Raw genomic sequence first — 27,946 nt, forward strand, 5'->3', positions numbered from 1 at the left:
TACCATACTCCTTCTCCACACGCGCTTCCATCGTCGCATTACCTAGTGGATCCACAGTAGCCTCCGGCGCCTCCGACATAGGAGAGAGAAGCAGTGATGTTGCTAAAGGTTCGTCCCCGGACTCATCGTGGTCTATTGTTGCTGCTGACATTGTTGAGGGAAGCGTCCTGGCTGCCGGAGAGGCGGTCGATCCACGCGTCCGCGGTTTTTGCTTCACGTCCGATGTGCCCTTCTCCCCCCCCACTTCCGACTTTCGCGCTGTTCTCGCCTTCGCCTTTGGCGCTGCCTGCGCCCCAGCCTTTTTCTTTGTCTTTTTCGGCGACTCCACCACAGTCCCAGCAGTGTCCGCGGACCCATTGAAGCTCTCGCCAACCCTTCTGCCGCCTTCAACACTCGAGCTTGTGTCTTCTTCGTGACCACCGTCCTTCACCAAGCCTTCTCCCACTGTCTTCGCCTCGGGTGTAGCTCTCCTATCATCGGTCTCCTTGCTTCCCGCAGGGCCTTGCTTGTCTTCTGAGCCTCGGTCCTCACCAACAGTCCACTCCGTCTGCAAAGCCCCATTCGCAGGGCCGTCAAAGCCTTCGGTCGACAGCGCTCCCTGTTCTTGATTTGTCAATGCGGAGAGGCCTCGCTTGTCCGTCTCTGGTGGCGACGACATGCTTGCTTTTGTGATAGAACTTTCGTTTGCCCTTTTTTCGCTCGGTACGTGATAAGGTTTCTTCGATTTTGCTCTACGTTACCCACTATCGAGGTCTTTTTTTCTCCCCAGCGTTCAGCTGTTTAGCGTGGGAAAAAGCAAGATGATGGTGGTCGAAGAAAAAGGTATCAAACCTAAATTCTTTAATGTTTTGACGAAGCCTATCACGGTTGAGCGAGGGCACACCCATCAGTCCCCTTGCATCGTTCTGAGCTTCCATAAGTAATCCACTGTGGTCAGTCAGTTTCACTGTAAAGAAAGAGTTGCATTGGGGTTTTTGAATGGCATTGATTGACGCTATCCTCCGAGAAATGTTGGAATTGTTCTTGTAGAAGATACTTCACTAGGTTGGTCCATCGAGACCGGCTGTTCCGGTCTGAGACCACACCTTCGGGCGGCCCCGTGTATCTATCTATTTATTTATCTAGGTCCTTGATTCCACGAGACCATATCGTTCAGGCAATGTTGGCGTTCAAGAGAAGTGCAATTGAGAAGTTCTGGCGCTTTCTGGCGTCTATTCTAACCATAATGCTCAGATTAACCTTAATTCAAACTGGCGCCCGTCTTCTTTGTTCCCGAACCACGAACTATCATCGTGTATCATCCAGAACCTCCATAAAACCTGCTGCTCCAAGCACACACAGTGTCAGAAATCTTCCTTTGTCTTGTGTAAATTCGTGTTCCCATCTCACATCTTTTGTGCAGTTTCGACACAGAATCGTGCTACCAGGTGCTACCGTAAGCTAGCACCGGGAGCTTCTCTTTCCGTAAGAAGAAGAAGAGAACACGATTATATCATGGGAAATACAGCATCACCAAATTTCTCCGGGTTCCAATTTCAATCTATAGGGAAAAGTCAGTCAGACAACCAAATCTCACTCTTGAAACGATTGTCTTCTGTGAAGACTTCGGATTCCAACGAATACGATGATCAGGATCATTCCACGCAGACCCATGACATAGATGTGTCGCAAGGGTCTACTTCCGTGCCAACCGCAGCAGAGGTGGACACTTCTTCGGTCGCCATATCATCTGTGCCATCTAGGCGCACTTTATTTCAAACTCTAGGGAACAATGAACAAGTCACATCTGTGCCTGTTCAATATGGGCCTAAAGTGGATATTTTTGGTCAACGATTTCCATTTGTTTTACCGTCTGTCCGTCCAGTGGACTCTATGAACTCCACAACCGTCTCCCAGTCAGTTGTTGGTACTTCTACTGGCAATAATGCTGTTGATGAAGTTGTATCATTGCCTTCATCTTCAATCCCTATATCCAAACCTCCCTCTGACCTTCCCTCTATTCCTTTCCAATCAACAATCTCTCGAGCCAGTTCATGCGCGTCGAATTCTTCTCATATTGATCTCACGTATCCCATGTCCACCCCACAAAGTCCGCAGCAGCCTCCTTCCCCCTTTGTTGTAAAATCTGAATTGGCTAGAGCAGCTGTTCATATTCCATCCAAGGACCACTTGAATTTTTCGTCGTTGACCCAAGGCGACTCTTCCTCATCTTCTGCCCCGACGCCAACATCATTTGGCCCTTCGTTTGCGGCTCTTAACGAAATACATTCTCGTTTGTTATCCACATTCCATGACCTGAGCTCGGAATCCTCTGAGACAATTGCGCAAGCATCTGCTAAACTAGCATCTGCTTTCGAATGCGCCAGCCGTGCACAGAATCTTGCGCAGGAATCTTTAAAACTCACTCAAACAGCATCTTCCACATTAGTTGATTCTTTGGAGGCTGGGAAGGACTCGCACGAGACAGCGGACAAGGCCATTTCCCTTGTGGAAACGAGCATGAAGATCCTAGCAGCCTACGAAACTAAGCACGCGAAAGGTATCGCAGAAATGAAGGAAGCTACAGAGAGGATTGGTGGGTGGATTGATGAGGAGCAACAGCGGTTGAGGTTGACGAAAGAGGCAAAGGCCAAGGCGGAGAAAGAATTACAAGCAAGGGAAAAGAAAGCAGGAGAGGTGAGAGAGGCAAAAGAGAGAAGGGAAGAGGCGCAAGAGAAGATAGAGGACCAGAAGAAGGAGAAGTCGGCAAATGAAGCGCAGGAACGAGGAAATAAGAAGAAGCGGGGACCGGTGGCAAGGTTCTTCAACCTCACGAACGATGTCAATCATGTAATCATGAGTGGTCCTTCATGCATCACTGCCCACGACCCGCCGACATCTCATGCTCCTGCTGCCTTGGTCGATGCTACCGATTCCTTATCGGTGAACTCCTCCTTCAATTTCAGCATTGACGCCTCAACCTCTGCTCTTGACTCTCTCGACTCTCTTGAAAAAGCCGATGCCTGGATTGAGAAGCTCAAGACGATCGAGAACACCGCACGCAGAGCAAGAGAAGAAAAGGAGATGCAGATGGAGAGAGTCATGAAGGATAAGAACAGACAAAGAGAGGAGTACAAACAAGCCGAGGAGACTCGCCAACGTCAGGCAGCGGAACAAGAAAGACAAAGGCTCGAGGCTGAGCAAGAGGACCGGAGACGCAAAGAGGAGAACGAACGCCGTCAGAGCGACATGGCTGCTGCCGAAGGAGCACGCTGTGATACTTTAGAGGAAGAAAAACAGAAATGCGAAGCTGCAAACCTAGCTGCGGAGAAAGAGCTCGTCGAAGCTCAGCTGAGGAAGAAAGCTATTGAAGAACGGGAGCAAAAGCTTAGATTGAAACTCGAGCAGGAACAAGAGCAGGCACAGGCATGGAAGCAAGCAGCGATTGATGAGCAACAACGGAGGCGTGAAGCACTGCAACAATCGCAGGCTGGTAGAAAGCTTGGTAGCCAACGCGCGACCCCCGTTGGTAATATAGGTTTGCCAAGTGTACCGATCATCCCAAGTATTCCCTCAGTTGTATCGCCAACCTTCACCTCCACCTCCACCAGGCCTTTTAACCCGTCAGCCCTGCCCAAGTCCTCGGTTCCATCCAGACCTCAACTTTTTTCCTCCATCCCGACGACTCCTAATGTTATTGCAAATCAGACTGTACCGAAATTGACGAAAAAACAGCGACAAAAGGCGAGGAAAGCGGAAGCGCTTGCGCAGCAACAGCCTGTTTCTGGGAATGTACCTCTTGGTCCGACTGAATCGCCTTCCTTGATAGCAAGCAAGGTCACCCTTCCGACTGCTGCCTCCGGGGTTCGTCAGAACCCTACGACCCAATCCATGCCATTGAATCCTGATCATCGGACTAGTGTCAGCAACTATCCTCATTCTCCTAGAAATAATATCTCTCTGGGGCTCATTGACGGTAGCGTTTCGAGAAGTTCGAATTCTCCCATCCTTCACACCAATTCAACTGATGCCGGGAACATCCTCCTCCAAAGTTCAGCACCTAAATCTCCGGAGGTACGGGCCGCGAATATGCGGTTTGTCGTAAAGGGAGCGGGAGCAGGGATGGATAACTCCACCAGCTCTGATTCAAATGCAAATTGGAGAGAAAGAAAGCTAGCCATAAGGAAGTCGAAACCAGAGTATGATATACCGATGTTCAAGAATGAAGATGATGACAGAGATTCAATGAAATGCCTACGCTCACCAGCCAAAATGACGATCCCTGTTGTATCCCATCCTACGCCCGATCTTTCTACACCACTGTTGGAGGCAACTAGCAATCCACAAGTCTTGCCTCCCGCTGCGGAAGGTCATAGTAGGGTTGGTAATCAATCAAGGAACTCTTCAGAATACATTCCTGGTGATGCTTCCGGAGCAGGACTGGGTTACACACCCATAGCTCCCAATGTGGCTAAAGCAAGGTCAACTTCAGCAAAAGGTGTCATCAGTGTTCCTTCTCTTCTCAAACAACCAGCAAACAATCCTACTCTTACCTCAACAAGTGCTCCTGCGCCATTGCAAGAACCAACTTCTCAGGCTCGTCTAGTCACCGGTGCTTTTAGGCGACCTCCTTCTGCACCTGCACCATCAAACTCACAGACTCACCCAACTTCCCAGGGCAACCTAACTGCCCCTAACACCTCAGTATGCCCACCTCCTGCAACTGCGCTATCAGAATCGCAGAATCGTCCTGTCTCTCGGGCTGGTCCCAATGCAGTTGCCTCGCCCGTTTCTCAAATGTCTGCCCCAATTCGTTCACTTTCCCCCATTGCACCTAATGATGGAGGTTGGGCTAATGTTCGTATACCTGATTCTGCTTCTGAATATATAGCGCGGTCTGGTCGAAGAGGGCACAATCATAACTCCCCATCGCCTAATTCGATCGGTTCTGGTCGACATATGAGTTTGGAGGGATCACCATTTATTCCTCGATCGCCACCTTCGGCGATTGGTAGTCCTTTTTCACATAGAGAACAAACTCAACGTGACCGACGACTTTCTTCCTCTCCTGATCAACGTGAACGTTCTCCTTCTCGCCCGAATCGTCGAGGTAATTCTACTTTTCTGGGATATGGTCTTGACTCTGGTCGACCATCTAATAGCAATGGCCAAGATATACGAAGAGGCGGAGGCAGAGGTCGTACCAATACTCCGCCGAATCGAGCTACTTTCAAATCTAGGTCCAGGTCTCCACCTGTGACACATACTGGGAGGAAACGTTCTCGTGTGGATGACGATAGGAGAGACACTCCGCCTTTTAGACAAGATCATTACAGTCATCAGGCCGAGTCTATCAGCCGAAATGGCTACAAGAATTCGAGGCGCACTTCCTATCCGGATTCTGAACATTCGGTCGAAGCGTACAACGAAAGTCTTTCCCCGCCGAACTCCTCCCCCACCTATAATGATATACCTACATCCCTCGAGTCCCGCCTTTCAAATGGATATGATGCCTCGGGAGGTACATCAGAAGGCTTTTATTCTTCTTCTTATGACCGCAACGATTGGGTTCTCGATAATAGACGACTTTCGCCTCCCTTTCATCATCAATCCCAACCTCCTGAACTCCCAAACAAGCGCCAGAAACTGTTGGACCCTGGCTCTGCTGACAAGGCTCCACTACTTTCCCGGATGGCTGGTTCCAGCTACGAGGGTACTTTCAAAGGCCATAGCGGACAGGCGGTACGAGGGTATGGGCGTGGACGGGGACGAGGACGGGGACGAGGTGGAACTAGCTATAATTCACATTCTCATCTCGGTCCTGGTCAACGTCACCAGCAACCTGCAAAGAACTCCCTTATGGACCGCCTGAGCTACTAAGTTTTTTTTGGTCAGCGCAAGGCTCATCCCTTCTGGTTGTGACTTGTGGCTAATCCGGAACCCTCCAGGAGTTCGTTTACTATTCGAACTCTTCTTTTCTCGTTGAAGCTGCAACACATTCTAACTTAAGCTCTTGTTAGTACCTGTACATTAGTGTCTGACGGGCGTCGTACTTTCGTCGTCAATTGAACATACGTATCTATTTCTGCAACGTGATACAGTTAGGCATTCAAATATTAATTGTCAAAAGATCGAAATTCAAAGAGGGATGAACGTGGCCAGCGCTTATTCTTCACATGGCAAAGCCATTTACCTTGGTTTTCCTTCTTTCTATCCTGTATCCTTTTCAATGGATTTTAGCGAAACTTCGGATAACGCGGCTGGCTCAGCGTTCTCTCCTCCACATACTAGCTGCTGGATCAATTCCCCGACACGTTGGCTTCGTCATGGACGGGAACCGGAGATACGCAAGGGGTAAGGGAAAACTGGTGCAAGAAGGACATGGAGATGGATATTTGGCATTAAGAAGGGTGAGTTTCGTGCTATCTTTGCTATCCACGTTTACGAATGACCCGTCTCGCTTTAATGGAAGGTATTAGAGATATGTCTCCGCCTGAACATCCGCTGTGTGTCGGTGTATGCTTTTGCGATAGACAACTTCAAGAGGCCTCAGGAGGAGGTGACCGCTCTTATGCAGCTAGCTGAGAGCAAGTTAATGGAATTGTGCTCCCATGGGTGAGTGCATGGGCGTGTTCGACCTTTCGACCTATCTTCGAGCAAACACCGTAATATTGACCCTTACACATTTGTTCTCAGTGATCTACTACAAGAATACGGTGTCAAGTTGAATGTCATAGGAAGGAGGAGTTTGTTTCCGGAGAGTGTACAAGCTGCAGTTCGAAAGGCGGAAGAATTGACGGAAGGAAATAATCGGTGAGCTTCACCATAATTCTTCCTCGGCTGTTCGTAATCTCACTGAACAACTACCTCAGCTCGATTCTCAACGTCTGTATGCCCTATTCCTCGCGAGACGAGATAACCACGGCAGTAGAAGATTGTATTCGAGAAGTACTAGCGCCTGCGAACGATTTCATGTCGTGCGTTTCTTCCTTGTGTCACAAAACATAGTGCTTGACTCTCATTCGCGTAGAAATGATCCTATTGAGGAGATATCGGAGGATACCATCAATTCGCATTTAATGTCCGTCAAACAAGGCAGCCCACCGCTAGACATCCTTGTGCGTACGAGTGGGGTGAAGCGTCTGAGTGACTTCATGCTATGGCAGGTTAGTGGTCCCTGCGTCGTTCGCTTGGCTTCTTTCTTTTCGTGTTTCATCATACAACTTACACAACTCTTACGTGTATAGTGTTGCGAAAATACTCAGCTACATTTCAGTAACACCTACTGGCCTGATTTCGGATTATTTGATTTTGTGCCTATTATTTTGGAGTGGCAGAGATCAGTGTGGTTCCGCAGACAAGATGTCTGGCTTAGGGATAGCCATTCTCGAAATAGATGATGACCTTGTTCTCTCCAAGACCGAGCTGGAAGGATGTTTGGGACAAATTTCAATATCAATCCTGATATTTTATTCTCACAAACTTGGATGCAGTGATTCCTTTGAATTACATGAAAATGATCGTTGTGTGTTGTATCTCATAATTGGAAACTCACCTGAAGTCTTTCCAGTGCACATGTTTGCAGAATTCGTTCAGATCCTCCTGTTGTACACTTACTGGTAATCGAAACGCGTGATGGCTCTGATGACGATTAAGTGCTTTGGGCGGAGGAGCAATGGGTAGATAGTACTAGTGGCTTAATGATATTGTTCCGTGGGTGTTGCTACAAAAGATCTATTGACCGAAAGGTCTAAAGTAAAGTCCCCCGTAAAGATAGTACAGTTTGATATAAATTGTGCATTCCAACAGGTGATCGCAGTGCCCTCAAATAGCCTCAATGTAGTTTCTGTAATTAAGCACCACATATCGAAAGCTCACGCATCTCTTGGAGCACTCCTTCTACCTAGATGTAAAAATCAGTAACGAGATTTAGTCCTGAAGGAGGAACGGGTAACCTGAGCGTCCAATTGTCCAGCTGCATAGTCATCTCTGACACTGTCATCGAAATATCTGGAAGATCAAGTCCGACATTCAGTGGTGGGTTAAACAGGTGCACAATATGCATAACACACCTCTGTACTCCGCTGAGCTTTTCATATCCTTCTTCAGCGAATTTAGATTGCATGCGAATCATAGCTTCGAAGCTTGGATCAAAGTAAGGCACCCGTAGGTCGAGCAGCTGTGGTAGCTCTGCAATGAGTTGGTCGTTCAGCATGTCGAAAACTTCTTTTGCGTCGTCGTGCTCCTGTTGAGCCTTGAGGGAGAAATGTACGACATGTAAGAAAGTGATATAGGTTGATCAGCAAAACCACACCTTGGGAAGCTTCGTAGGATCCTCGCTAGGCTTGTCGATGAGTTTTCTCAGCCTGCTTCGTGCTGCGTCGTAATCGAGGAGCTGAGTGATGAATGTGATGAAGAGCATGTAATCAGGTGAAAGTACATCATAGGACGGGAAGTGCGTACCTTCTTGTTCCGCTTCGCAATATGTTCATTCACAGTTGGGAAGTATGCACACATCTTCCCTAGAGGTTCAGATATCGCCGTGCGGTAGGGTAGGTCCTACGTAAAAGAGTTGAGTATTTCGAGTCAAAGGAGTTGTCAAGAGCACATCAAGCTTAAATATTGCGAGTCGCGTTTATCATATTCATCGTATTCATCATGATTATTGAAGAATCTGACTGACCAGTTCACGACCAAACCCTCCGTCCAAATCATCTACGGATCTCTTATACGCATGACCTGACATTGCACCTTCAGATGTTCGATCTGCGGATCCGTAGAAGATTTCCAGGGTTTCTGCTATATGGGTTTGTGCCGCAGTCATCGCTGTGTATAACCTATTAGACATGCCTGTATGCTGAGATTATATGTGACTTCTGGACGCACCTTTCATCGCATCCCAGTATGCTTTGCTGTCCTTCTGTAGTGCTTGACATTCTTTCTCATATCTGAAGAAGCGACATTGACTTAGTTCACTGAGATGAGGTGTATTGGAGATGTAGGGACACACGTCCGATATTTGGCTTCCTCGTCGGTAAACTCCCGGTCCACCGTACGCTCAATTTGCCCAGTTTTTTGAAGGAGCTGTATGACACCGTAAAATTGAAAATTGAATTGAAGTAAGGCGGGAGTACGGGATCGAAATTCACAGTGGTTCCTGCTCGGTTCACCGATTTCTTGAAACTGATGAGGATTTAACATTAAATTTCGCAGATATATGAGTATGGGCAAAGCAGATGAGGTGGAGGAAATATTGACACACCCTGACCAGCTCATTATAGGATGAAGTTGCTGAAAAGTTGAACGTCGCAAGATGAACCCAAGATGTCGATGAACAGCGACGGATTCGGCATCGGTGAAACTCGGTCCGGTATCTTTTGTTTGCCTGTAGTCAGTACTCTGGTACTCCCTTTCACTCAAACCCAGTTCATCGGTCCTCAAACTCAGGGGAGCTTGAATCCAACGACGCATTGGCTACTAGGTTCGCGGGTCGAACCTATCAGTTTCAGCAGTCACTTGGTATCTACATACATATCCGCCTTTCATTGGTTGACCGACGTGCATCTCAAGTTCAATTCGACTGCGTTCAGTTGCTGTAACTTGTATGTGCTAGTCCTTTACAATTACAATGTCAACTAATCTTGCACTGACAGGAAGCTCCCTCATCCATGCTCCTCCTACAAAATACCTTTGTTCATTGCCTTTTCTTTACTGTCCTCCTCAGAATGACCGCGTTCGCCAGTCCAATTGCTGCAACAAGTCATCAACTCGATCGTCGAGGACGTAAGTGATAGTATATGTACCGTCGCCCCAAGGCTGAGCGCTGATGACTTATCCCAGGTAAAAAGGGCGAAATGGCAATCACTATAGCATGGCAATTTCCTGGACCATTGACAGACACAACCAGGTTTTCACTGTTCTTCGATGAAATTGGCTTCGAGCCTGTGGTCGTCTATCACAAGAATGAGCATGGTAAAACAGTAACCCATGTCCAGGAAGTCAAGGAAGTCTCATGGCGACCCTCGCCTACTAATACAATACTCCTTGGTTCCGTCTTCAAAACCAGCTCCCTCGTATGTCGATTCGGTGACTCGGCTGACTTTCGAAAACACATATTCGATACCATTAAAGATGTTCAAGAGTTGCAGTCGCAGACCATAGCATTGTTGGAGGGCAGACAGAAGGAATTTGGAATGGTTCAAACGGGGCCATACTTTGACCCAAGGTTGAGACAGCATCCTACCATCGAAGATGATCTAGACTGGATCAATACTGTCTTTCTCTTCTTGTCGTTGACTGATTTGCCCATGTCTTCCGGCGGCCCCGCGCACGTGTCTCCCATGGCCACTCCCTTGGTGACTGCGACTAGTCTGGAAACCTGGAACAAAAAGTTCAACTTGCTATGTCTCGCCAGATATCCCAGCCTACCTCTAAATCGTTGCTGACTACAGTATAAACTAGGAATGGACTCGGTATCGGTGTCGGGTGATTGTAATTTGAAAATTAATTCATGCACTTAGACCAAAAGTCCTTTTTTGCCCTTTTCTACAGTGAACCAACACTAAAATTCCTGAGGTTACATATTCTACCATTCAAATTGGTGCGATAAGGATTTGCTTGTTGTGGCCGAAATTTTGTGTTATCTGCAGTGGACCTAAGAGGAATTAGAACTCAGTACCTCATGGAAACTCCGATTCTTACATCTTTTTTCGTCTTTCAAAGGCTATCCAATATCCAAGAACATGATCATAATTTAAAAGACAGGCAGTTCACTAAAGAAGAAGCAAGAATTGGTTCTCTTAGTCGGCTATACAGAAACTGGCATCCTTCAAAAATACCCTTCCTGTCGATCGTCGACACCAAACTTCCTCCCTTGGTCTGTCACCTATTGCGTTCACTTAGCATGCAACTTCCTGTTATCTGCGCTCTGGTCTCAGTTGGACTCAATGCCGCTTTGATTTTTGCACATCCTACTGCCCATGACCAGAGCACTGATACTCAGTTAGCATGCGGACAAGGTGGATCATACTTTGACCCTCGAGTCAACGGCGGATCGATGCTCGACGCGTCTGGTGGTCTCGGTGAACCATTGAACGTGACTCCATCGGACTTGATCACTAATTATCTGAGAGACTCACCGAAATACTTATAGGTCATCATTTCTGGTCGGAGCAGCCCAGATGTCCTGGATGCCACGGGGAAGTTCTACAACTATGCAAACGCAATTGGCTTGTAAGTAAGACTTTTACTTTCGTGGTTTTACCACACCGGACTCTGTTCATATACCGTGGATAGCTCTTACGAGTGCCTCGGGTTCCATATTGGCGATCCGCAACAAGCAAACTTAGGAGACGGTCGTGGTTGGGTCAATCAAACTGTATTGTCGATTTTATATTGACATAGCTGTCCAACTAAGTCAGGTTCTTGTAGGCGGTTATACGTCAAGACTACGGAAATTCGGTATTTGGAACTTGCGAAGAGAGTGTCATCGGTGGAAATCATTTCCGGTATGTTCAGAGGTTTTCGTCTTTCGCCTACTACTCGGCCACTCACAGCACTTCGACTTTGTCTCTTTCCAGCATTTATCCGCAACTGGGTACCTGCGCATTGTTCTTAGCGTAAGCTTTCTCCCTTTTCCCTGGAAAGAAGACTTTTCTGTTGCAATTCATGATTTCTTCTTTGATCTTTCAGTGTTTCCATCGAAGAAAAAGCTTCGACAAACCATAATATTGAACCTAACGGATACGATGCGGGAAGGTACGTGTTTGTCTGCTCTCCAACTCAGCACTTGTACGAATAATCGGTCTGAATTCGCTGTAGGGATGCTCTCGTCGCTGGTGCTATCGGGGAACGTCAGTTCGATGGAGTGAAGTACACTACTACTGCTCAGACTATCGAAGGACTGCTCCCTGTCGGTACCCAAGGGATTAATCACAGTAAGTCCAAGAAAATACCAATCGTTTCTTAGTCTCATAATGGCCTTATATAAGACATCGCCATCGATGGCAAGGTCATACTCTTGACCGTGACAATTCACAATTGATGTATGTACTTCATACGAACCGAACATAAATTTCTTGAAAAAGCTTATCGCAGACATTCAATTTTCCTTTCAACTTACCCTATCGTTGTAGTACCAGTATTACAACAAATTCATAGTGATTGTTCGGCGTCTTGTATTAGCTTGTATCACTGCGTCTTGAGGCGATAATTTATGGCGCAAACATTATTTCTACATTATAGATGCTTCATGAAATCCTGTCATCCAAGTTTTAACATCTTCCCATACCTCACTTTTGATCTTCTCGTCCCACCATCCGGGAGGTATCATAAACACATCATGAACCGCATCGGGGATCCACCTGACTTGAACACACCCTCCGCCCAGAGATACCAATCCTTCCCGAGGTAAATCTTCCTCTTCTTTATTCCCTGCATCCTTCATATTGGCAGTCTCAGCTCCAACTCCACCTCCACCTCCACCTCCACAATCACAGTCCTTCCCCATAGCCCGAGCGAGATTTCCGACTTCCGTAGTCAGCCGCTCTGCGTCTCCGATGAGGATCAAGGTCTTGGGAAATTGCGCGAATAACGTGTGGAACTGAGGATACCTGCTCGGATAAGAATGGGCGGGATTCCGAGGGGTGTATGTATCCTGATTCCGGAGGACGGGTGGGCGATTCGGGTTTTGTGACTCTGACTGGGACGTAGATGCAAAATCAGTTTGCTTGATTTCGGGTACGGCAAAGGAGATCTTATCCTTTGATGATGGGGGTTCGGAGGTGTTGTTATTTGGGGTATCGTTTGAAGGTTGTGGGTTCGCACCATTACTATGCGCATTCACCTCCCAATCAAACTGGTCGTATGCGATATTGGGTGTTAACCATACCCGTGTCTTGTTGGATGGTTCTAACGAGGAAGCATCCGCTTTCGACGATCTATCGCCTAGTCTGGAGCCATCATAAAGATCCACTATGTGACCCCAACGACGCAGTACCCGTGGACTTGCAGGGCTAACATACTCTGAGTGGATAATCTCCATCAGGGACCTCGTCTCTTCCTCGATTTCTCTCCTTTCGCGTTCCTCCTTCCCTTCTGCGCTCTCCTCTTCGGTGACCTCCTGCGTACCCGGCCAATGCTCACGGATTCCCTCTTCTTCTTCGTCGATAACATCAGTTGCAAGAGATGCTGACGGTGGCGGTAAACCATGTGGCGAAGACTCTATATCGGAGGATACAGGGCTGCTACCAGCATGTATAGATTTTGTAGCAACATCTTTCACGCCTCGTACGAGCTTGGAGGTGCTTGCACTAGCGACACTCGCCACAGCTAACGCCAGTCCCTTGGTCGTGGATTTATGGAAATGTCGCTCCATTTGATCTCCGCTAATGGTCAAAGCTCCTTTCAGTCTTCACGGCGTGTGGAGCTATGAGAAACCTGCTCACCCTTCCCTGTTTCTTCCGCGCTTCCATTGCCCCCAGCCAGTTCCTCCAGGTCGGTATTTAAAACCAAGAAAGGTCCTCTGCATCAGGGCTCTTGGCTCAGGAGTATCCGTAAGATAATCTGTGCTTGCGTGAGGTCGAGGGATGTACGAAGAATGAGTCGAAGGGAATGCGTGGGATGTATCGCAAGACGGCTGGGGAAAAAATCATCAGTTTTTAATGAAATAAAGTACAACCGTGAAGGCTCACTGAGAACAGTAGTAAACCATCGGGCGTAGGTAAGATTTGCTCATCCCGTATCCATCGCGCTAGAGCGAGAGCTAAGTTTCCACCCGAGGAATCGCCTAAAAGCAAGATTTTGCAGGGCTTTCTCAACGGTTGCTCGGTTGACCTGTCTTCACGATGAGTTGACCTAAGCGGTACAAGCATGAAAAACACGTACCTTATATAATCTGGGCCGTAATATTTATTAACAACATGTGAATAGACAGCTGCAGCGTCCATGATTACCGCAGGCAAAGGCGCATGTTGTAGTAAACGATATTCGACGGCATAAATTTCCGTGAACAAGTTATCTCTCATCAAACGTCGTGGTATATGTGAGGTCCTGGATTTTTCGTGTGCAGACAGTTGAGAGAAACCTCCACCATGAAAAAATACCCCAACTACCGGTATCTGATGCTCTGAATCAAATCAGCCTGCATCAACACCGCGTAAAGGGTGAAAAATCACTGTTTAGGGCTTCCTTACGCCATACAAAGCATCCAACCCTCTTATACGGCACCCTTCTGAACCTATCCACTGCAACACCCTTTCTGAGAGATTCTTTCAAAGGAGGTGCCCATTCGAATGTCGTCTCTTTGAGCTCCTTCGTTCCAGGTTCATCTTCAGGATTCCGAGTACCCCAAGTAACACCAGCAACTTCCGTTACACGGTAAATACGGCGTGTAAAGTTGACGAACACTATCTGCCGCAAAGACCATGACTTTCGAGGACGTCGAGAGCGAGATAGATTGGATAGTATCCAGATGGGAACGAGGAGGACAGTGGTAATGATTCGCTGGAAGACATATATCGCTTTGAAAGGTTCCTTGGCGAAAGGTAGATGAGCAAAATGAGGATATTGCGGCGTCTTGTCGTACAACATTGAGAAACTTTACAGAAAATTTACAAGTTGAATCGGTGGTGCTTGCATGAGAGAACTTTGATTTGCGCGGTACATAATTGTGATGAATTCATGGAGCGAAATATTGTTCGACGTCATTAGAGACGCGTGAAGTGTAGGCGGCTTAAAACGGCAATATTTTTCCACAATCATAAGCGCCCAAGTTCTAATTGTCATCCTGGTCAAATTGAAATTCGAATTGTATGGGAGTGCTCACGATTCGACAAGTTCAAGTTAATAAATAATGGTACAAATTCCTTCTTCTCTTCTCAAGTATTTATAATGATATCTGTGTTTTATTCTTAATGGAATCCATAGCCCTTATTGCCTTCCTCCAAGAATGCCCATGAAGCCTTACCCTTCCATCCGAGCTCCTTCCAGTCATTGAGAGTCTCCGGGAACAAAGTGATAACACCGTCCAAGGTCGGGTCGTGTGCAGTGATCACGAATACATCGGGATGTGCGTCAATGACCGTCAATTTCTCCTGAGAAACAAGAGCACTGGCTCTATCAGCGTACATGGAAAATCCTTCTGGGATGCTCAGGATAGGTTTTGAAAGGTCGGCGAGAATGCCTCCTGGGCAAGGGAAATTCTTGTGTATATGCGGGTTGGGTCTCAGCTGGCCTGGGTGGTGGCAGACATCAGCTCCGAGGAGTACGAAGGAGTTTTCTTTGACATGGGCCAACGCAGAGAGATGTCCAGGCCAGTGCTACATCGGTATATGTCAGTGTGACACTCTTATGCCAGCTCAAAAGACTATACTCACTCCTGGCGTATCCAAGAGGTACAAACTACCATCACCAAAGAAGTCGATGGCAGGTATTTCGCCGATAGTGAAATCTGGTTTTTCCCAATTGATTTCAACTACTTCATGTCCTCTAGGCATGAAAATCAGCCGTGGATCTCTTGTTGTGTATATAAGGCACATACGCAAAGTCGCTCTCGAGAAGCATGGCATCAGGAACTGATGGGAACGTCCTTCTGTCCGTACCCTTTCCGACAATCAACTTCGTTTTTGCAGGGAATAATGACATGTCGCCTGGCATGGCATTCAAATTCTGAAAATTCCACTACGGGATGGGTTCGCATGTGCTTACCACTATGATCGAAATGCGAATGACTGTCAATACAGTCAGCAATGTACGATAACATCGAACCCTCCTCACTCACCTCCATATCACGCTGTCGATATCGTCCACTGACACTCCACCAGCCTTGAGCTGCTCAGTAATATCGGCATCAACGCTCATCTCGAATCCACCCTGCGCAAGCAAACCTTGCATCGCGGGAGGGAGCTTACTGAAGTCCTTCATCGGCCCTAGATCGAACAAAACCTTGCGTCCACTCGGGTGCTCAATGAGGAAGGCATAATCGGGCGACGCCAGTCGCTCTCTTCCTGGCTTGACAGGGGTAACGAATAGGGCGGCGGGTATACTTGTTCTTGGTGAAGCGATGTTCAACGCTTTTACTGAAACGGTAGAGGTGGACTTGGGCAGAGTGATGTCGGCCATGGTGATTATTTGGGAACCCAATAACTTTGCGTGTCATGGGTATTTATACGATCACAAGTTGACGTATGCAGACCGGGTAAGGATTCTCAGTCTCCATGAAAAGCATCATAAATTCTCGGGCAGCACTCGGGGACGTCGATAATCAAGCAGTATCGATATCAGCGATCGGCAGAATATATATTGGATTTTCCGATGCACTCAGAGGGTCACTTGTCATTCAAGTTCCAAACTTTTTGTTACTATGATACTATGGCTGGGATAGGATGTACTGGATGATCAACATGTTAGAAGGTCAAAGCTAGTTATAAGAAACGATCGACATATTAGGGAAGTCAAAGCTAGCCATCGCAAAATCGTGACTATACATCGGTCAGGGGGAAAATTTGAATATCTTATCTCTGTGAGGGGCAAGGAGTTACATAGGACCCAACTTTCATGAATGAACAACCACAGTGCCGCGTCCATGTCGCAAATCCGAAGTTATCGCATGGTGAGCCCTTTGTATCACGACCTCAACAGGCATTTGACGTACTATAGGCTGAATAGAACCGGGTATCATCATTTACACGAGAAAACGCAATCATAAAAAATTAAAGACTTACCTCGGGTTTATCTTCCACTTGGAATAGCGGAAGACCTATCTCATTAATGGTGGGAACGTTCGTGTCTGATGTTGCCATTCCGGTGAGCTTTAAATTCAATCTAGAACTCGAGTTGGGTGGAGATTGGCCTAAAAGGATGGAGGTTGTAGGGTCGTCGTTGTTGAAGTAAGGTAATATGTGTGTTATGGGTGGAACTTTGGAGGCCTGATTTGTCTGAAAGTAAACACTCGCATTCAACCTTTCCATGCAAGTGATCAATCTAATCAAGAGATGGTATATTGTTTGGATGAAACTTACATTGAAAAGCAGCAGTTGATATAAACTACATTGAGTCAGTATGAAGACATTGGGAGACCATAACACCTTACATTGGGGTAAAGCTATTTCTGAGACAATGTACAACGGATGTTGTACGCCTATGGCAAACTAACAACCTCTCGAGTCAGTAGATAGTCTAGAAATCGCTGGATGTGGTCGTACTGCTATGACAACTGCTACGGAGAACATGCTACAACAAAAACATCAAGTTCTAGCCCAGGTACTTCGTCAGTCAATAAAAATGAACGTACCCTGTGATGATTCCCGTGTTCACGAGATAAGCCACAAGCATCGTGCCGCTCGAACTCGTCCTATGTAAACAATGTAAGTAATATCGGGCATTAACTCAACATCATGATTTATAACGGCGAAATTCTTACCAACTCAGATCCGTATGGGACTTGGCAAGGGCATAAAGTAGTGTTCCGCCAACAAGTAAATCAGAAACTGAAGTACTGCACATTGACAAGATGACAATGGGCTAGAAAGCAATTAGTTCTCGCCGTAAGATTGGAAAGAGTGTTTTTAGCTACTTTGAATTTTACGCTCGCAAGATCAGGTAATACGTCGACAGTAAAGCTGGAAAAAGTTTGGACATTGGATAAATATGTAGAACATCGTTGTAAGAGCTCACACTTCATAAGCAAACACTAGTTCCATGAACATGATTAGTATACACTTCTTGTGCTCAATGAAAAGACGCACCAGCCCCCAAACCTATGGATGGTTCCGGACCATCAGATTTGATTTCAGACGGGAAAATGAAAGATACAGACCAAAGTCAATAGATAGATAAACGATCTATCCGGGCCATCAGCCATCTTCCACAGAATGAATGGAAACCTACCAATCCAATTGGGACCCATTTCGAGACAAGGTGTTTGACTGCACCGATATCTAAGTAAACTAATCACGTTGATCAGGTCTGACAACTCACGTTTCCACAAGCGACTCGTATAAAGCCTGTATATAAGGAGATCATTATGGAGTCTTAAAAGGGAAATTCGATGCTCACAGTTTCGTTGAGCTCATGATAAGAGTCTGAGGTCCGTTGATCAGAACAAGCTGGATGAGAGAACTTACTTCTTACTTACCTGCATGAAGATTTGTATCTAACACAAATAAATTGAGAACCAGAGAGACGGATAATGGCAGGGCAAGCTCTCACTTGGAAACTCCAGATGAATGGCGGGGAGGACACTCCTACTTGATCAACAACGTAGAAGTATGTCGAATTGAAAACAAAGCACAGTTGCAACACGTCCAACACCCTAAGTCAGGGTTCAATTCCGATTTGATAGACTTGAGTGAAAAACGACATTAACCATAGTAGACCGACCTACATAGTTAGTTAGTTCTTATGTTGAACATGTACTGCAAATGGGCGATATCGCACCGATATCTTATTGGAGATTGGGTCTGTCTTTTTTGCACAGAAAAAGATGGCAGCTTGTATGCTCGCGGTCCCACACAAGCTGAGAAGGATGAGATATTATTTGACAAGCGATCTCAAGAATATACCACGTACAGCGCCGCCAGCAACAATCCAACCATCATTCCACCATAGGTTTCGCCAACGTTGATCGCGAAGGTCAAGCCATTCAAGTTCCAGCTCATCGTACTACAGGGTGTGAGGATCGAGGATGTGACCGTAAGCTTTAAAAGTAGGTGGGTTGTCCAGTTTCCACTCACAGCCCCCAAAGATTCAAAACTCGGAACAAACAGATATAGATATCTCAATCAACCCTAGATCTCCAAATCGCGCAACATTGCTGTAAGTACAGTGATTGATCCTGGTGGTTTCTCAAAGGACTGAACAGCCTTACATTCAGGCCTTCCACGAGAACGCCGAATTTGAGGACGAGTCATCACATGATGGTCAAAATGAGATAACTTCTCTCTCTTCCGCTTTCGTTCCTCAAGCGCGAAGAGGCAGCACCCCAAGGTGCAGTGCGAATTGATATTGGATGTATCAGAACCTTGCCATAAAAATCGAAACAAAGCCTGATCGAGGTTTGATCAGTCCATGAGGTGACTGACTGACTCTCATCTTGATGGAGTTGTTATTGCGAGTGGGGTGAACATCCTTGCCACCTACATGAACCTTCATGTACCATGATCCACCATCTTCCCCTCTAGTCTTGTCCCTAAGGCATAGCAGAGACGATAGCTTTGCGTCTGCAACTTCTTTCTTCCGTTGGGTAAATCATTTTGTACGTATCCTATAGAAAGGGCTTGAATACGTACGAGACATGATACGATTATTCGGTCATCGCAAGAGAAGATCTTGGCACCTTCTGACAGTCGAAAAAGAAATATCGGCGCCAGGTCGTTCAAACTTCAGGTGACTATATACGGAACACTGTAAGTAATTTACTTACACGAACGTCTTTCTTGAGGTGTTCTAGGGCGCCTCCCGTGCTGATTAATTCACCGCTCGTCTTCCTTCCCTTTCCTGCAATGGCAATTGTTCGCAAGATAATGTCAATGGCAACGAACGGGATACATACCTATGACGAAGGAAAATCCAGCCCTACGAAAAATATTTTCATCCGAGGAACATACCCACTTCAAGGCGCGATTACATAGTCTCGAGCATCATGATTTGTGAATTGGACTAGATACTTTTTGATAGCCATTTTGCAACTTACATGATGTTGTTTCCGATGACGGGATGAACATTTCGAAACGATCTTTCTCGGTATATCCTCCGCAGGCAATGCAGCTGGTTTGCTATGGTAGGTTGGAGGAATCGAGAGCTAAGACGCTGCTAACTTGAAGACTATTAAGAGCTTGAAGGAGCAGGGAAGACCAGGGTGGGCGTCCTCAGTCCTGCCGAAAGCAGAAGTTATGAGTACGATCGCGGAAGCCCTTGTATGTTTTGATACAGCCTTTTGAGCGAGAATAACCGGGAGACTTAAGAAGGATAAGTCGAATGCCTGTGCTGCTGATTCCTAAAGGGTTCGGAGAACAGTTCAACCGGCACGTGCCAGCTTCGTGGGAACGTCCATATTTCAGAGCAACCCTCGAAATCACAAAGTCAAAGTCTCACGGAATTGCCTTCACTAACAATGCGAGACCGCAACTCGATGCCTCCAGTCTTATCGTCCCTATGCTTTTTTAGCACTAGGATCAATTCCGTGATAGATTTTTAATCTCCCTCTCGTTGTAACCTCTAGACATTGCCTAACCGCGATTCATGCTACACCAGGATGCCCAAACTCCGCAACTGAGTTGAGAAGATTAGGGGATATATACATGTATTTAGTCTTTATCTTATAAGGATTTCCAAATATCCAGGATAAACGATATCGATAAACCCTCATATCTCCACCAGACGACGATGCATGGCACCTTCCTTTGCTTTTGCACCTTTTCAGGTTTCGAATCTCCCTTCCTGTTCCTTTTGACTATACTCTTTATAGCCGAAAGTCATGCAATATTCCAGTTTGGATATATCGACGATGAAGACGGTGACTCTGTCACCGGGCTGGTCCCAATCTACACTCCTTCGAATTTTTGGCAGCAAGGAGACTCGTGCATCGTCTGCTTTTTGGCGTTTGATCCTACACAGATGTTTCATGGCACTTGGCACTCTATTACACATCAGACGCCGGATCCCGCTGCAACTGTCGAGTTTAACTTCACAGATATGTGTCTATCTCGCTATTTTCTTGGGGATGCTCTGGTATCGTGAAAGCTTATCTTATTCTGCCCACAGGGATATCTCTAGATGTATATTGCTTGCTGCCAAACTTTATACTTGAGGACGGACCGTTAGAGGATTACACGTCGACTTACAATTTATCCTTCGCCTTGGATGGCCAACCGGTTGGGCAAAGTTTCACACATAAAAGCGATTTCAGTGGTGTCACTCAGTACAATGTCAGTGTATTATCACTCAGCAATTTGTCTCAAGTTCTGCACACCTTCACCATGATAGGTGCTTCTACAGTCGACATGCTTACCATACAGTTTGACTATGCGAGGTATACGTGTGTGCCTTTCCAATTATATGGATTTTCTCCAGTAACTCAGCCCTTGATTGAAGCTTTGACAATGATGCCAGCCCGTCGCCTCCAATTACTCTGACGGCCTCGACCTCGACCTCGACCTCGACCTCCACCTCGTAAGCCTTATATATGATTATCGTATCTCAACCATCATGAAGTTCCCATTCACACAGTGTTACCAGCATCTCCAGCACACCTACCATACCTCCTTCATTCATATCCTCATCTACCTCTCATAAGCCTATTACATCTACTACGGCGTCAACATTGTCACCTAGTAATACATCGGTGGCAGAACCCCTAGGACAAAAGAAGAGTTTGGATCGCACAGCGATAATAGGTGGGAGCATTGGAGGAATCCTTACGCTCTTTCTCCTTCTTACCCTAACATTCATTTATCGCCGGTACAAACACCGCATCCGTCAACGATTCTTCTCCCATCCTCGACTCAGCGGTCAAATTGACCCATTCGATGTCCAACCTTCCTCTATAGGGCGTTATTTGATGCATTATGGAGATGCAGCTTTAAAAACCTCTCGTGAGAGTTCGTCGATTGCCGTTAAAGGAGCTGCTCCAGTTGCAACAAAGAGAGCGGCCAAACCAACACCGAATTATTACTCGGCAGGGGTAGGGGAGGCTTTCTAATTCGCCCTGGGCCCGCGGGCTGTGAAGGACGTGGATCGGCAGAGAAGGGCTTGAGTAGCGAAGGATATAGTGATTAAATGCCACTGCCACACAGACCGCTCATGTTGAACACATCTAGTAGTCGCACTGTAAATGAAACGTACTGATACCAAAAGGCACTGAAGATACCATCGCAGAAGCGCTGAAGCTCAGAAGAAGAAGCACAACACCACAAGGGATGATTTGTTTCATTTTTAGACTGCGTCCGAGAAAGACGGTAACTAGGATTTCCTCTTACCCCAACATTCCATTGACAATCAAGTTCTGTTCGATAGTAGTGTCCAATCTACACTTTTGTTGCGCAAGCATCGATGAAAGGTTTGACTGTCTTTTTTGAATTTTGTTACATATGTAGTCCGATCCAGATTCAGATAGGCTGAAGTGTTGCATATAGTAGCAAAGCAAACGCAGTACCCAGGAAAGTTTATAACACGGTTCCATCTATGAGTCAAAGTTGAACAAACGCAGGCAAGAGACGTAGGCAGGTGCCTAATGCTTGGTAGTGGTATAAGTAGATGTTTATATGAGATCCTTGGAAGCGGAATCCGTTATCAGCCTGTATAAAGGAGCAACAGCACTCTTACGCACCATCCTTAAAACAAGCTACCATTATTACGAATAACAATTCACCTCTGTACGTGTCTGACTTCGCACAATTTAATCACTCTTCTCTCTTGGCTCAGCAGACATCCGTTTTTCCAATACATCCGAGAGATATATCCCTGCTGCGGCAACAGCGCAGATACCCAACGAAAATTTGACGCGTGTTGAAGCAGGAAGGGCTTGAAGTACCGAAGAGCATTTGTCGTGCGGATAGTTTGATACCAAATAGCGAAAATCAGAATAAGCGAGAAGATGAGAGTTGACAGAAAGTACCAGCCCAAGATTGAGCAAGGGTTCGGTTGGCGGCTGATTTGGATGTCGCTGAAGGTACAGAGTTTTTAGGCATGATGAAGCAAAGTGAAAGCGAAAAACTCGGGCTCAATAAGAATTAATCGGCATTTCGGCATTGACAAAGGCAATTAATTCGAATTAAGCGCCCATTGCTCGGTGGCGGAGTAACGCGACACCCCGAGCGGGACTAGCTGCTTAACGTGCATCGCACGGGTCACTGCTAGTATAGTTATAATGCAGGTCTTTGTATCACGAGTATTAACTGACGAGCCTACAGGGAACATAGCCAAAAAGATAATGAATGAACGACAGCCTCATGCCGCGTCCAGCAACGCCTGCGCCGCCTTCCTCGCGTTCGCCCTCTGAGCTTCAACCTGCAACTCCAAATTCCGAATCAACTCTCGAGCCTCCCTTAATTCCTTTCTGAGTTGAGCGTTCTCTTGACCTAGAGTAGAATCGTCCCTAGAGTTGGATTTCTGTATCGTAGGGGCAGGAGCAGGCGACGGAGGCTCCGCCGTAGTCGTAGAACTAGGAGTCGGGATGGAGTAAGATTTTGTGATAACGGGTGCGGAAGGCGTCTGCGAGGCAGGCGCAGGCGTGGAGTAGGAAGGGGTTAACGGAGCAGGAGAGGGCATGGAAGCAGAGACTGGAACAGGTACAGCAGAAGGGGGAGCAGAAGAAACGAATGAAGCTCCGCTAGCTAGATCGACAACCTTCCTAGGAGCGTTCTTGCCTGAGAAGAAATCGTTTGCTGACATGCTGGGTTCTGAGGAGGGTGCAGGAGGGAAAATGTCAGATTGAAAACCATCAGCCTGTTGTAAATATGAGACAAAATGTTAGTGGACAGTAGGGCATAATCAGGCGTCGCTACATACCCTTCGCGGAACGATGAAAGCAATTGGTTCTATGTTTGATCCGGCTATCTTGTAAGCTCTTGCAATCTCGCAGTCGGCAACATTGAGGGCGCGTCGAGGAAGGAAACACATTCCGCGTTGAGGATCAACGCTCTTATGCTCGTCAAGAGCGAAGAGATTATCATTTTCATATTCATAGTAACGAATATTGCCGTCACTATGTAATAGTCAGCGATCATTAGAGATAAGTTCGGAGAATCGCTTACCCTTTTCCAGCTGCAAGAACGAAAGATCATAATGAGTACAGAAATGCATAGATGTAATGGTACTCACCAAGGAACAGGATGTTATTCTCAGACCAGAACGGCATCATTACACCTGAACTCTGATCTATAGTCGTTGTCTTCAGATTGCTCAAACTGCCCGTCTCCCAAATGGCCACCTGTCTATCAGACATCTTGCTGAAGCCAGTCGTTGCGATCCTGTCATGATCACCCATCCAGACCACTCTGGCGCCTTTGATACCGCCATGTCCGTCCGTGACGCGCACTGCATCGCTACCAGCACGTGGATCGAACAACCGCAGCTTACGATCACGACATGTAGTCACCAAAAGCGTTCCAGTTGAGTTGAAAGCTAGACTCTGGATAGCGTCGTTATGACCTGAGAGAACATTTCGTGGATCCTCTGTGCGAGCAAGATCCCAGAGTTTCACAGTGTAATCTCCGGTAGCACCCGCGACGACGTTGGAGGCTGTCGGATGGAAGAGAACTTGGCCGACTTTGCGGGGTGATGCGTCGATACGCCATACAGGATCGAAATCTTTAGGAACCCAATGATCTGCGCCCCATCCTTCAAACGCGCTATCATCGACCTTCCATATCATGACCTTTCCATCATCTCCACCGGACGCGACAAGTGAATCATCATGAGGAGACCAGTCTGTATCAAGGACAGATGCTGTATGGCTTCGAGCGAGAGGTAGAGTGTCCGGAAGCTTGTGTGGAAAGCCAGAGATAGTATGAAAAGGAGAGGGAAGGGGCAAAATAGCAAAAGCACCTCCTCCGGAGGCGTTCCAGTTGATGCTAACGTATTTCTGTAAATGGTCAATGATAAATATAGTGAACTAAGGATCTAGTCGATATAGTTACTCCAGATGCAGCGATAATGTTGGTATCCCAGGCGTTGTTGGTTACTTTGACATTTTCAATGATGTATTCCTTCTTGCCCGACTGGCCAAAGACGTGTCTGGGGAGTAAGCCAGTTAGTATGGACGTATTACTACTGGCCCAGTGCTAGCGCGGAAAGTGAAGTACTAATGAATTTTCATTGATTTGGCACAAGATATAACATGAGAAATGGAACACACTGTCAGGATCTCCCATCCGCATTTGCTCTGAGTCACCAGCAGAAATTGCCCACCCTCTCTCGCCATTCCGCTGATCACCCAAGCGCGAGCCATTGACTGGGCCTCAGTGCAAAGAAACTTACCGATATTTTGATGCTCTGACAAAGCGAGACATGAACTATTGCTGTTATCGGTGGTGAGTGCTGAAAGAATAATGAGCAAAATGCGAGAAATGCGAGGAAACAAATTTGGTCAGAGGGGTAAATGGAACTTTTGATGGTCGAGAAGGGTACGTACAGTGGGGTTAGGGTTGACAGTACTCAAATTCTATGTCGCAAATTCAATTTGGGGAGACGCAAGCTTACAAGTTTAACTCGTCAAGTCACTATTCAAGTAGGAAAAGCTCTTGCCCTTATTTACAAGCTACGATATATATAATCAAGCCGTATCCTCTTTTGATATTCCCCAGGCGTCCTTGATTAAGTCCGCAGCCCTCTCGGCGACTATGTAGACAGGAACCTGTGTATGAGCAGCTGGAAGTCTGGGCTTTATCGAACGTCAGTTTGGTCTCCCTCCTCAAGGACGCTGGCGCAAGTACGTACGAATACTGATGCATCGACAATTCGTAGTCCTGAGAGGCCTTTGACTCGCAAATTTGGGTCAACAACACCATATGCAGCACTCTTCGAGGACATCGCCGCAGTACCAACCGGGTGATTTTCAGTCGCCGCATTCTGGTTGATGTACTCATCAAGTTCTTCATCTGTAGTTGCATTGGTGGGTGGACTCAAGATGTAATTATCCCAGCTATGCGCGGCCAAGAACTTCTTTGTGTTTCGAAAAGCCTCACGAACTACGAAACGATCGAAAGTCGTACTGAATAGATTAAAATTGATCAGTGGATATTCAAGTGGATTGCTGGAATTCAATGTGATGGATCCTCCTGTAAGAACCTTTTCTTAGTCTATCTATATGCCAAAAAAAGGAGCTCACTGGAAGTAGGAGAAGAAACAGATGTGCTGAAGGTTAAGAAGTTACCAGTTGCAGGAGCAGGCTGCGCTAACGCGCCATTCTGAATGAACAGAAGTGGTTAAGATTACGCTTTGACTCAACGGCTAGCTGCTCACGGTGATTATCAACTCATAATGTGATGTATTTGGACCAGCAGCAGGATCCGGAACTTGTTGGAAGATCGACGAATTACCTGGAAGGCGAAGCCAACCAAGAAATGACAGCGGAGGATCGACCAAAGGCCCCATTCTACGATGCTGCCACTCCCGCGTCACTTCCGCAAGGAGAGTGTCATTTCGGGCGATTGTCTCCAACGTGTGGGTGGAATTGACTAGCCATTTATTTCTAACGATGGGTTGCTCTGTGAGGTTCTTTCCTACCGAAGGTAAATTATGAACTGTTTGTATTCCCAACGAATGAAGTTCTTCTGAGTCGCCTATTCCAGAGTGCATCAAGATGTGCGGAGTCATGATAGTTCCGGCTGAAATGATAACTTCTTTGGAAGCGGTAATAGTATGCGTCGTGACTGGCAACAGTTATTAAGACAAATAGTGTTGGTTCGTACTACAAAGCGCACCTCCACTATCTTGTGTGAACTCAACAGTACGAAAGTCGGATGGTTGGGGCTCATTTTCGAGTACGCGTAATACACGCGTATTAAGTAGCACATGGAGGTTCGGCCTGGAGATGAACGAAGGACCCAGATATGACGCAGCGGAACTACTTCGCGTCCCGTCGCCGATTGTAGCTTGCACCCAACCTGGCACTTGGATTAATCAAATGCAACTGACAGTATTGGACCAAAAAGCCCACCAATCCCAAGTTGATACCCAGAATTCATGTCCAGATTGAATGGGAATTCTTTGTTCATCTCAGACGTCGTTTGTATCGTTCGATTGTCGATTTCGTTCGGAAATCCTTGTAAGCTTACTGAAACGATGCCATCGAAACTGTGAACATTGGGATCAAATTGACCAGTGGTGTTGTGATGATCTGCTGGCGGGGTAAATCGTTCGTTCTGCAAGGTGGGAGAGGTGTGAAAATATTCAGAATTGAAGGAATAATAGACAGGCCAAGCAGCGAATGGAAGCTGCTATATACCTTCCGGATGTATTTCTGCAAGCTATCCCATGACCATCCTGCGTCGTCCGTTATGTTTGCCCACAGATCGTAATCTTCAGAGGAACCTCTAGTGTACACCATCTGGTCTGAAGACGAGTAAGTATTCACTCAATCAGTCATACATTCGTTATCACCTCTCAAAAGACTTACTAGTAGAGGTCGTTCCTCCAAGTATGAACCCTCGAGAAACAGTCAAGGTTCGATTGTTCAAAGCGCTCTGAGGTGTGGCTGAAGAAGATGATAAGGTAATCAGAGTTCTGGGGACGAAGTTGGTTAAAAATATCTCCACAGGTGAAGTTCCAATCCCAAGCGCTGTTGACGAGAAAGTTAACCAATCCAGGAGCGGCAACATTGAGCACTCCTTCGTTTCTACATGTGAGCAGGTCAATTTCAAGCAAATATTTCAAATCAAAGGCAACTTACGAGCCTCCTGCCTCAACAAGAAGGACAGATACATCGGGATTCTCTGTCAACCGGTTAGCTATCACACTCCCTCCTGCGCCACCTGGAATTTCAGAGAAAGTTAGTAGAGGTCTAATGCAAGAGTCGCTCCAAAATAGTTGACCTCCAACGACGATGAAATCGAACGGTTGGCTTACGACGGTATCCAAATTCCTAATCACCACTGCTACAGCAAAGTGTGCTATTAATCCAAGTACTAGCGGGAAATTAAGCAAGACCATCTTCGAGACTGAAGAGCTATTAAGGTGAACTCATGATTTGACTTCAAAACAGTTTAAGTACCGCGCAAGTTCAGCTTCCGAAACAAGTCGCGTGGATCAAATGTCTTCTTGAAAAGCTGTAGATAACAGGTATCCAGTTCAAAAGCCATACTTCGGAAAATACTGGGACCAAAAATAAGGGCCACTGAGGGTTCATCTATTGTTGGAATCCTTGAGAGAGTGGTGCTCAAATGAGTCCAGAGAAGGTTATACCTGTTCGAGTTCAAATGTCATCGATCATGCGACTTGCACCAGGAAGCGGAGAAGGAGGTGAAGTTGG

General features: G+C 46.6%; 11 protein-coding genes across 11 annotated transcripts; 5 read left to right on the plus strand and 6 right to left on the minus strand.

The window, feature by feature from the left end:
* Positions 1-1,191: 1,191 nt before the first annotated feature.
* C8R40DRAFT_1097661 (uncharacterized protein) lies at positions 1,192-6,141 on the plus strand. The gene is made up of 2 exons (XM_046227782.1): positions 1,192-1,342; positions 1,403-6,141. The coding sequence occupies exon 2, from the start codon at positions 1,495-1,497 to the stop codon at positions 5,857-5,859; it is 4,365 nt and encodes a 1,454-aa protein (XP_046087663.1). The 5' UTR covers positions 1,192-1,342; positions 1,403-1,494; the 3' UTR covers positions 5,860-6,141.
* Positions 6,142-6,155: 14 nt separating this feature from the next.
* C8R40DRAFT_1042057 (putative undecaprenyl diphosphate synthase-domain-containing protein) lies at positions 6,156-7,379 on the plus strand (the record flags this gene model as incomplete). Its single annotated transcript, XM_046224051.1, has 6 exons — positions 6,156-6,389; positions 6,452-6,594; positions 6,676-6,792; positions 6,852-6,960; positions 7,026-7,145; positions 7,227-7,379. 6 exons carry the CDS (start codon positions 6,156-6,158, stop codon positions 7,377-7,379), a joined length of 876 nt encoding a protein of 291 aa, XP_046087664.1.
* A 275-nt stretch (positions 7,380-7,654) lies between these two features.
* On the minus strand, positions 7,655-9,317 carry C8R40DRAFT_1097664 (uncharacterized protein). Its single transcript, XM_046227783.1, has 10 exons — positions 9,242-9,317; positions 9,129-9,162; positions 8,990-9,063; positions 8,866-8,927; positions 8,663-8,805; positions 8,443-8,538; positions 8,294-8,374; positions 8,052-8,233; positions 7,935-7,989; positions 7,655-7,882 (listed from the first exon to the last, which is right to left on the minus strand). Exons 1-10 carry the CDS (start codon positions 9,253-9,255, stop codon positions 7,832-7,834), a joined length of 792 nt encoding a protein of 263 aa, XP_046087665.1. The 5' UTR covers positions 9,256-9,317; the 3' UTR covers positions 7,655-7,831.
* A 330-nt stretch (positions 9,318-9,647) lies between these two features.
* On the plus strand, positions 9,648-10,424 carry C8R40DRAFT_1068376 (uncharacterized protein; the record flags this gene model as incomplete). Its single annotated transcript, XM_046226002.1, has 2 exons — positions 9,648-9,762; positions 9,820-10,424. The coding sequence occupies 2 exons, from the start codon at positions 9,648-9,650 to the stop codon at positions 10,422-10,424; spliced, it is 720 nt and encodes a 239-aa protein (XP_046087666.1).
* Positions 10,425-10,882: 458 nt separating this feature from the next.
* On the plus strand, positions 10,883-12,022 carry C8R40DRAFT_1041837 (uncharacterized protein; the record flags this gene model as incomplete). The annotated part of the gene is made up of 8 exons (XM_046224023.1): positions 10,883-11,074; positions 11,132-11,211; positions 11,275-11,356; positions 11,410-11,486; positions 11,559-11,597; positions 11,671-11,736; positions 11,800-11,915; positions 11,970-12,022. The coding sequence occupies 8 exons, from the start codon at positions 10,883-10,885 to the stop codon at positions 12,020-12,022; spliced, it is 705 nt and encodes a 234-aa protein (XP_046087667.1).
* A 189-nt stretch (positions 12,023-12,211) lies between these two features.
* C8R40DRAFT_1169112 (uncharacterized protein) lies at positions 12,212-14,568 on the minus strand (the record flags this gene model as incomplete). Its single annotated transcript, XM_046231321.1, has 5 exons — positions 12,212-13,364; positions 13,425-13,615; positions 13,671-13,812; positions 13,864-14,104; positions 14,154-14,568. The coding sequence occupies 5 exons, from the start codon at positions 14,566-14,568 to the stop codon at positions 12,212-12,214; spliced, it is 2,142 nt and encodes a 713-aa protein (XP_046087668.1).
* Positions 14,569-14,888: 320 nt separating this feature from the next.
* On the minus strand, positions 14,889-16,098 carry C8R40DRAFT_1041907 (beta-lactamase-like protein; the record flags this gene model as incomplete). Its single annotated transcript, XM_046224031.1, has 5 exons — positions 14,889-15,296; positions 15,354-15,465; positions 15,518-15,626; positions 15,685-15,707; positions 15,758-16,098. 5 exons carry the CDS (start codon positions 16,096-16,098, stop codon positions 14,889-14,891), a joined length of 993 nt encoding a protein of 330 aa, XP_046087669.1.
* Positions 16,099-16,531: 433 nt separating this feature from the next.
* On the minus strand, positions 16,532-18,635 carry C8R40DRAFT_1169114 (uncharacterized protein; the record flags this gene model as incomplete). The annotated part of the gene is made up of 19 exons (XM_046231322.1): positions 16,532-16,636; positions 16,701-16,938; positions 16,998-17,022; positions 17,069-17,126; positions 17,181-17,208; positions 17,270-17,329; positions 17,399-17,499; positions 17,552-17,597; positions 17,653-17,668; positions 17,724-17,735; positions 17,795-17,819; positions 17,866-17,903; positions 17,956-17,981; positions 18,034-18,059; positions 18,113-18,130; positions 18,187-18,289; positions 18,344-18,357; positions 18,415-18,493; positions 18,547-18,635. 19 exons carry the CDS (start codon positions 18,633-18,635, stop codon positions 16,532-16,534), a joined length of 1,107 nt encoding a protein of 368 aa, XP_046087670.1.
* Positions 18,636-20,361: 1,726 nt separating this feature from the next.
* On the plus strand, positions 20,362-21,676 carry C8R40DRAFT_1169115 (uncharacterized protein; the record flags this gene model as incomplete). Its single annotated transcript, XM_046231323.1, has 4 exons — positions 20,362-20,674; positions 20,740-21,013; positions 21,070-21,147; positions 21,205-21,676. The coding sequence occupies 4 exons, from the start codon at positions 20,362-20,364 to the stop codon at positions 21,674-21,676; spliced, it is 1,137 nt and encodes a 378-aa protein (XP_046087671.1).
* Positions 21,677-22,751: 1,075 nt separating this feature from the next.
* On the minus strand, positions 22,752-25,222 carry C8R40DRAFT_1097726 (microtubule binding protein). The gene is made up of 7 exons (XM_046227784.1): positions 25,109-25,222; positions 24,955-25,014; positions 24,615-24,711; positions 23,797-24,559; positions 23,730-23,739; positions 23,485-23,680; positions 22,752-23,421 (listed from the first exon to the last, which is right to left on the minus strand). Exons 2-7 carry the CDS (start codon positions 24,984-24,986, stop codon positions 22,924-22,926), a joined length of 1,596 nt encoding a protein of 531 aa, XP_046087672.1. The 5' UTR covers positions 24,987-25,014; positions 25,109-25,222; the 3' UTR covers positions 22,752-22,923.
* Positions 25,223-25,249: 27 nt separating this feature from the next.
* C8R40DRAFT_1159980 (uncharacterized protein) lies at positions 25,250-27,627 on the minus strand (the record flags this gene model as incomplete). The annotated part of the gene is made up of 11 exons (XM_046229955.1): positions 25,250-25,357; positions 25,414-25,754; positions 25,805-25,883; positions 25,939-26,348; positions 26,400-26,582; positions 26,636-26,840; positions 26,924-27,030; positions 27,095-27,172; positions 27,234-27,313; positions 27,368-27,449; positions 27,510-27,627. The coding sequence occupies 11 exons, from the start codon at positions 27,625-27,627 to the stop codon at positions 25,250-25,252; spliced, it is 1,791 nt and encodes a 596-aa protein (XP_046087673.1).
* Positions 27,628-27,946: the final 319 nt, after the last annotated feature.

This window comes from Lentinula edodes (assembly GCF_021015755.1).
Source record: "Lentinula edodes strain Le(Bin) 0899 ss11 chromosome Unknown C8R40scaffold_12, whole genome shotgun sequence".
NCBI lineage: Eukaryota > Fungi > Basidiomycota > Agaricomycetes > Agaricales > Omphalotaceae > Lentinula > Lentinula edodes.

What these genes read in the sequence shown, in the direction of transcription:
- C8R40DRAFT_1097726 (XM_046227784.1), bottom strand. Translation starts at nt 24,986, where the DNA reads ATGTCTCGCTTTGTCAGAGCATCAAAATATCG. An exon ending in GTCAGAGCATCAAAATATCG is followed by an intron (nt 24,712 to 24,954) that starts GTAAGTTTCTTT and finishes CTTACTCCCCAG; the next exon opens with ACACGTCTTTGGCCAGTCGG. An exon ending in CTTTCATCGTTCCGCGAAGG is followed by an intron (nt 23,422 to 23,484) that starts GTATGTAGCGAC and finishes TATTTACAACAG; the next exon opens with GCTGATGGTTTTCAATCTGA.
- C8R40DRAFT_1097661 (XM_046227782.1), top strand. Translation starts at nt 1,495, where the DNA reads ATGGGAAATACAGCATCACCAAATTTCTCCGGGTTCCAATTTCAATCT.
- C8R40DRAFT_1097664 (XM_046227783.1), bottom strand. An exon ending in GAGGGTTTGGTCGTGAACTG is followed by an intron (nt 8,539 to 8,662) that starts GTCAGTCAGATT and finishes TCTTTTACGTAG; the next exon opens with GACCTACCCTACCGCACGGC. An exon ending in AAGCTCAGCGGAGTACAGAG is followed by an intron (nt 7,990 to 8,051) that starts GTGTGTTATGCA and finishes TTGATCTTCCAG; the next exon opens with ATATTTCGATGACAGTGTCA.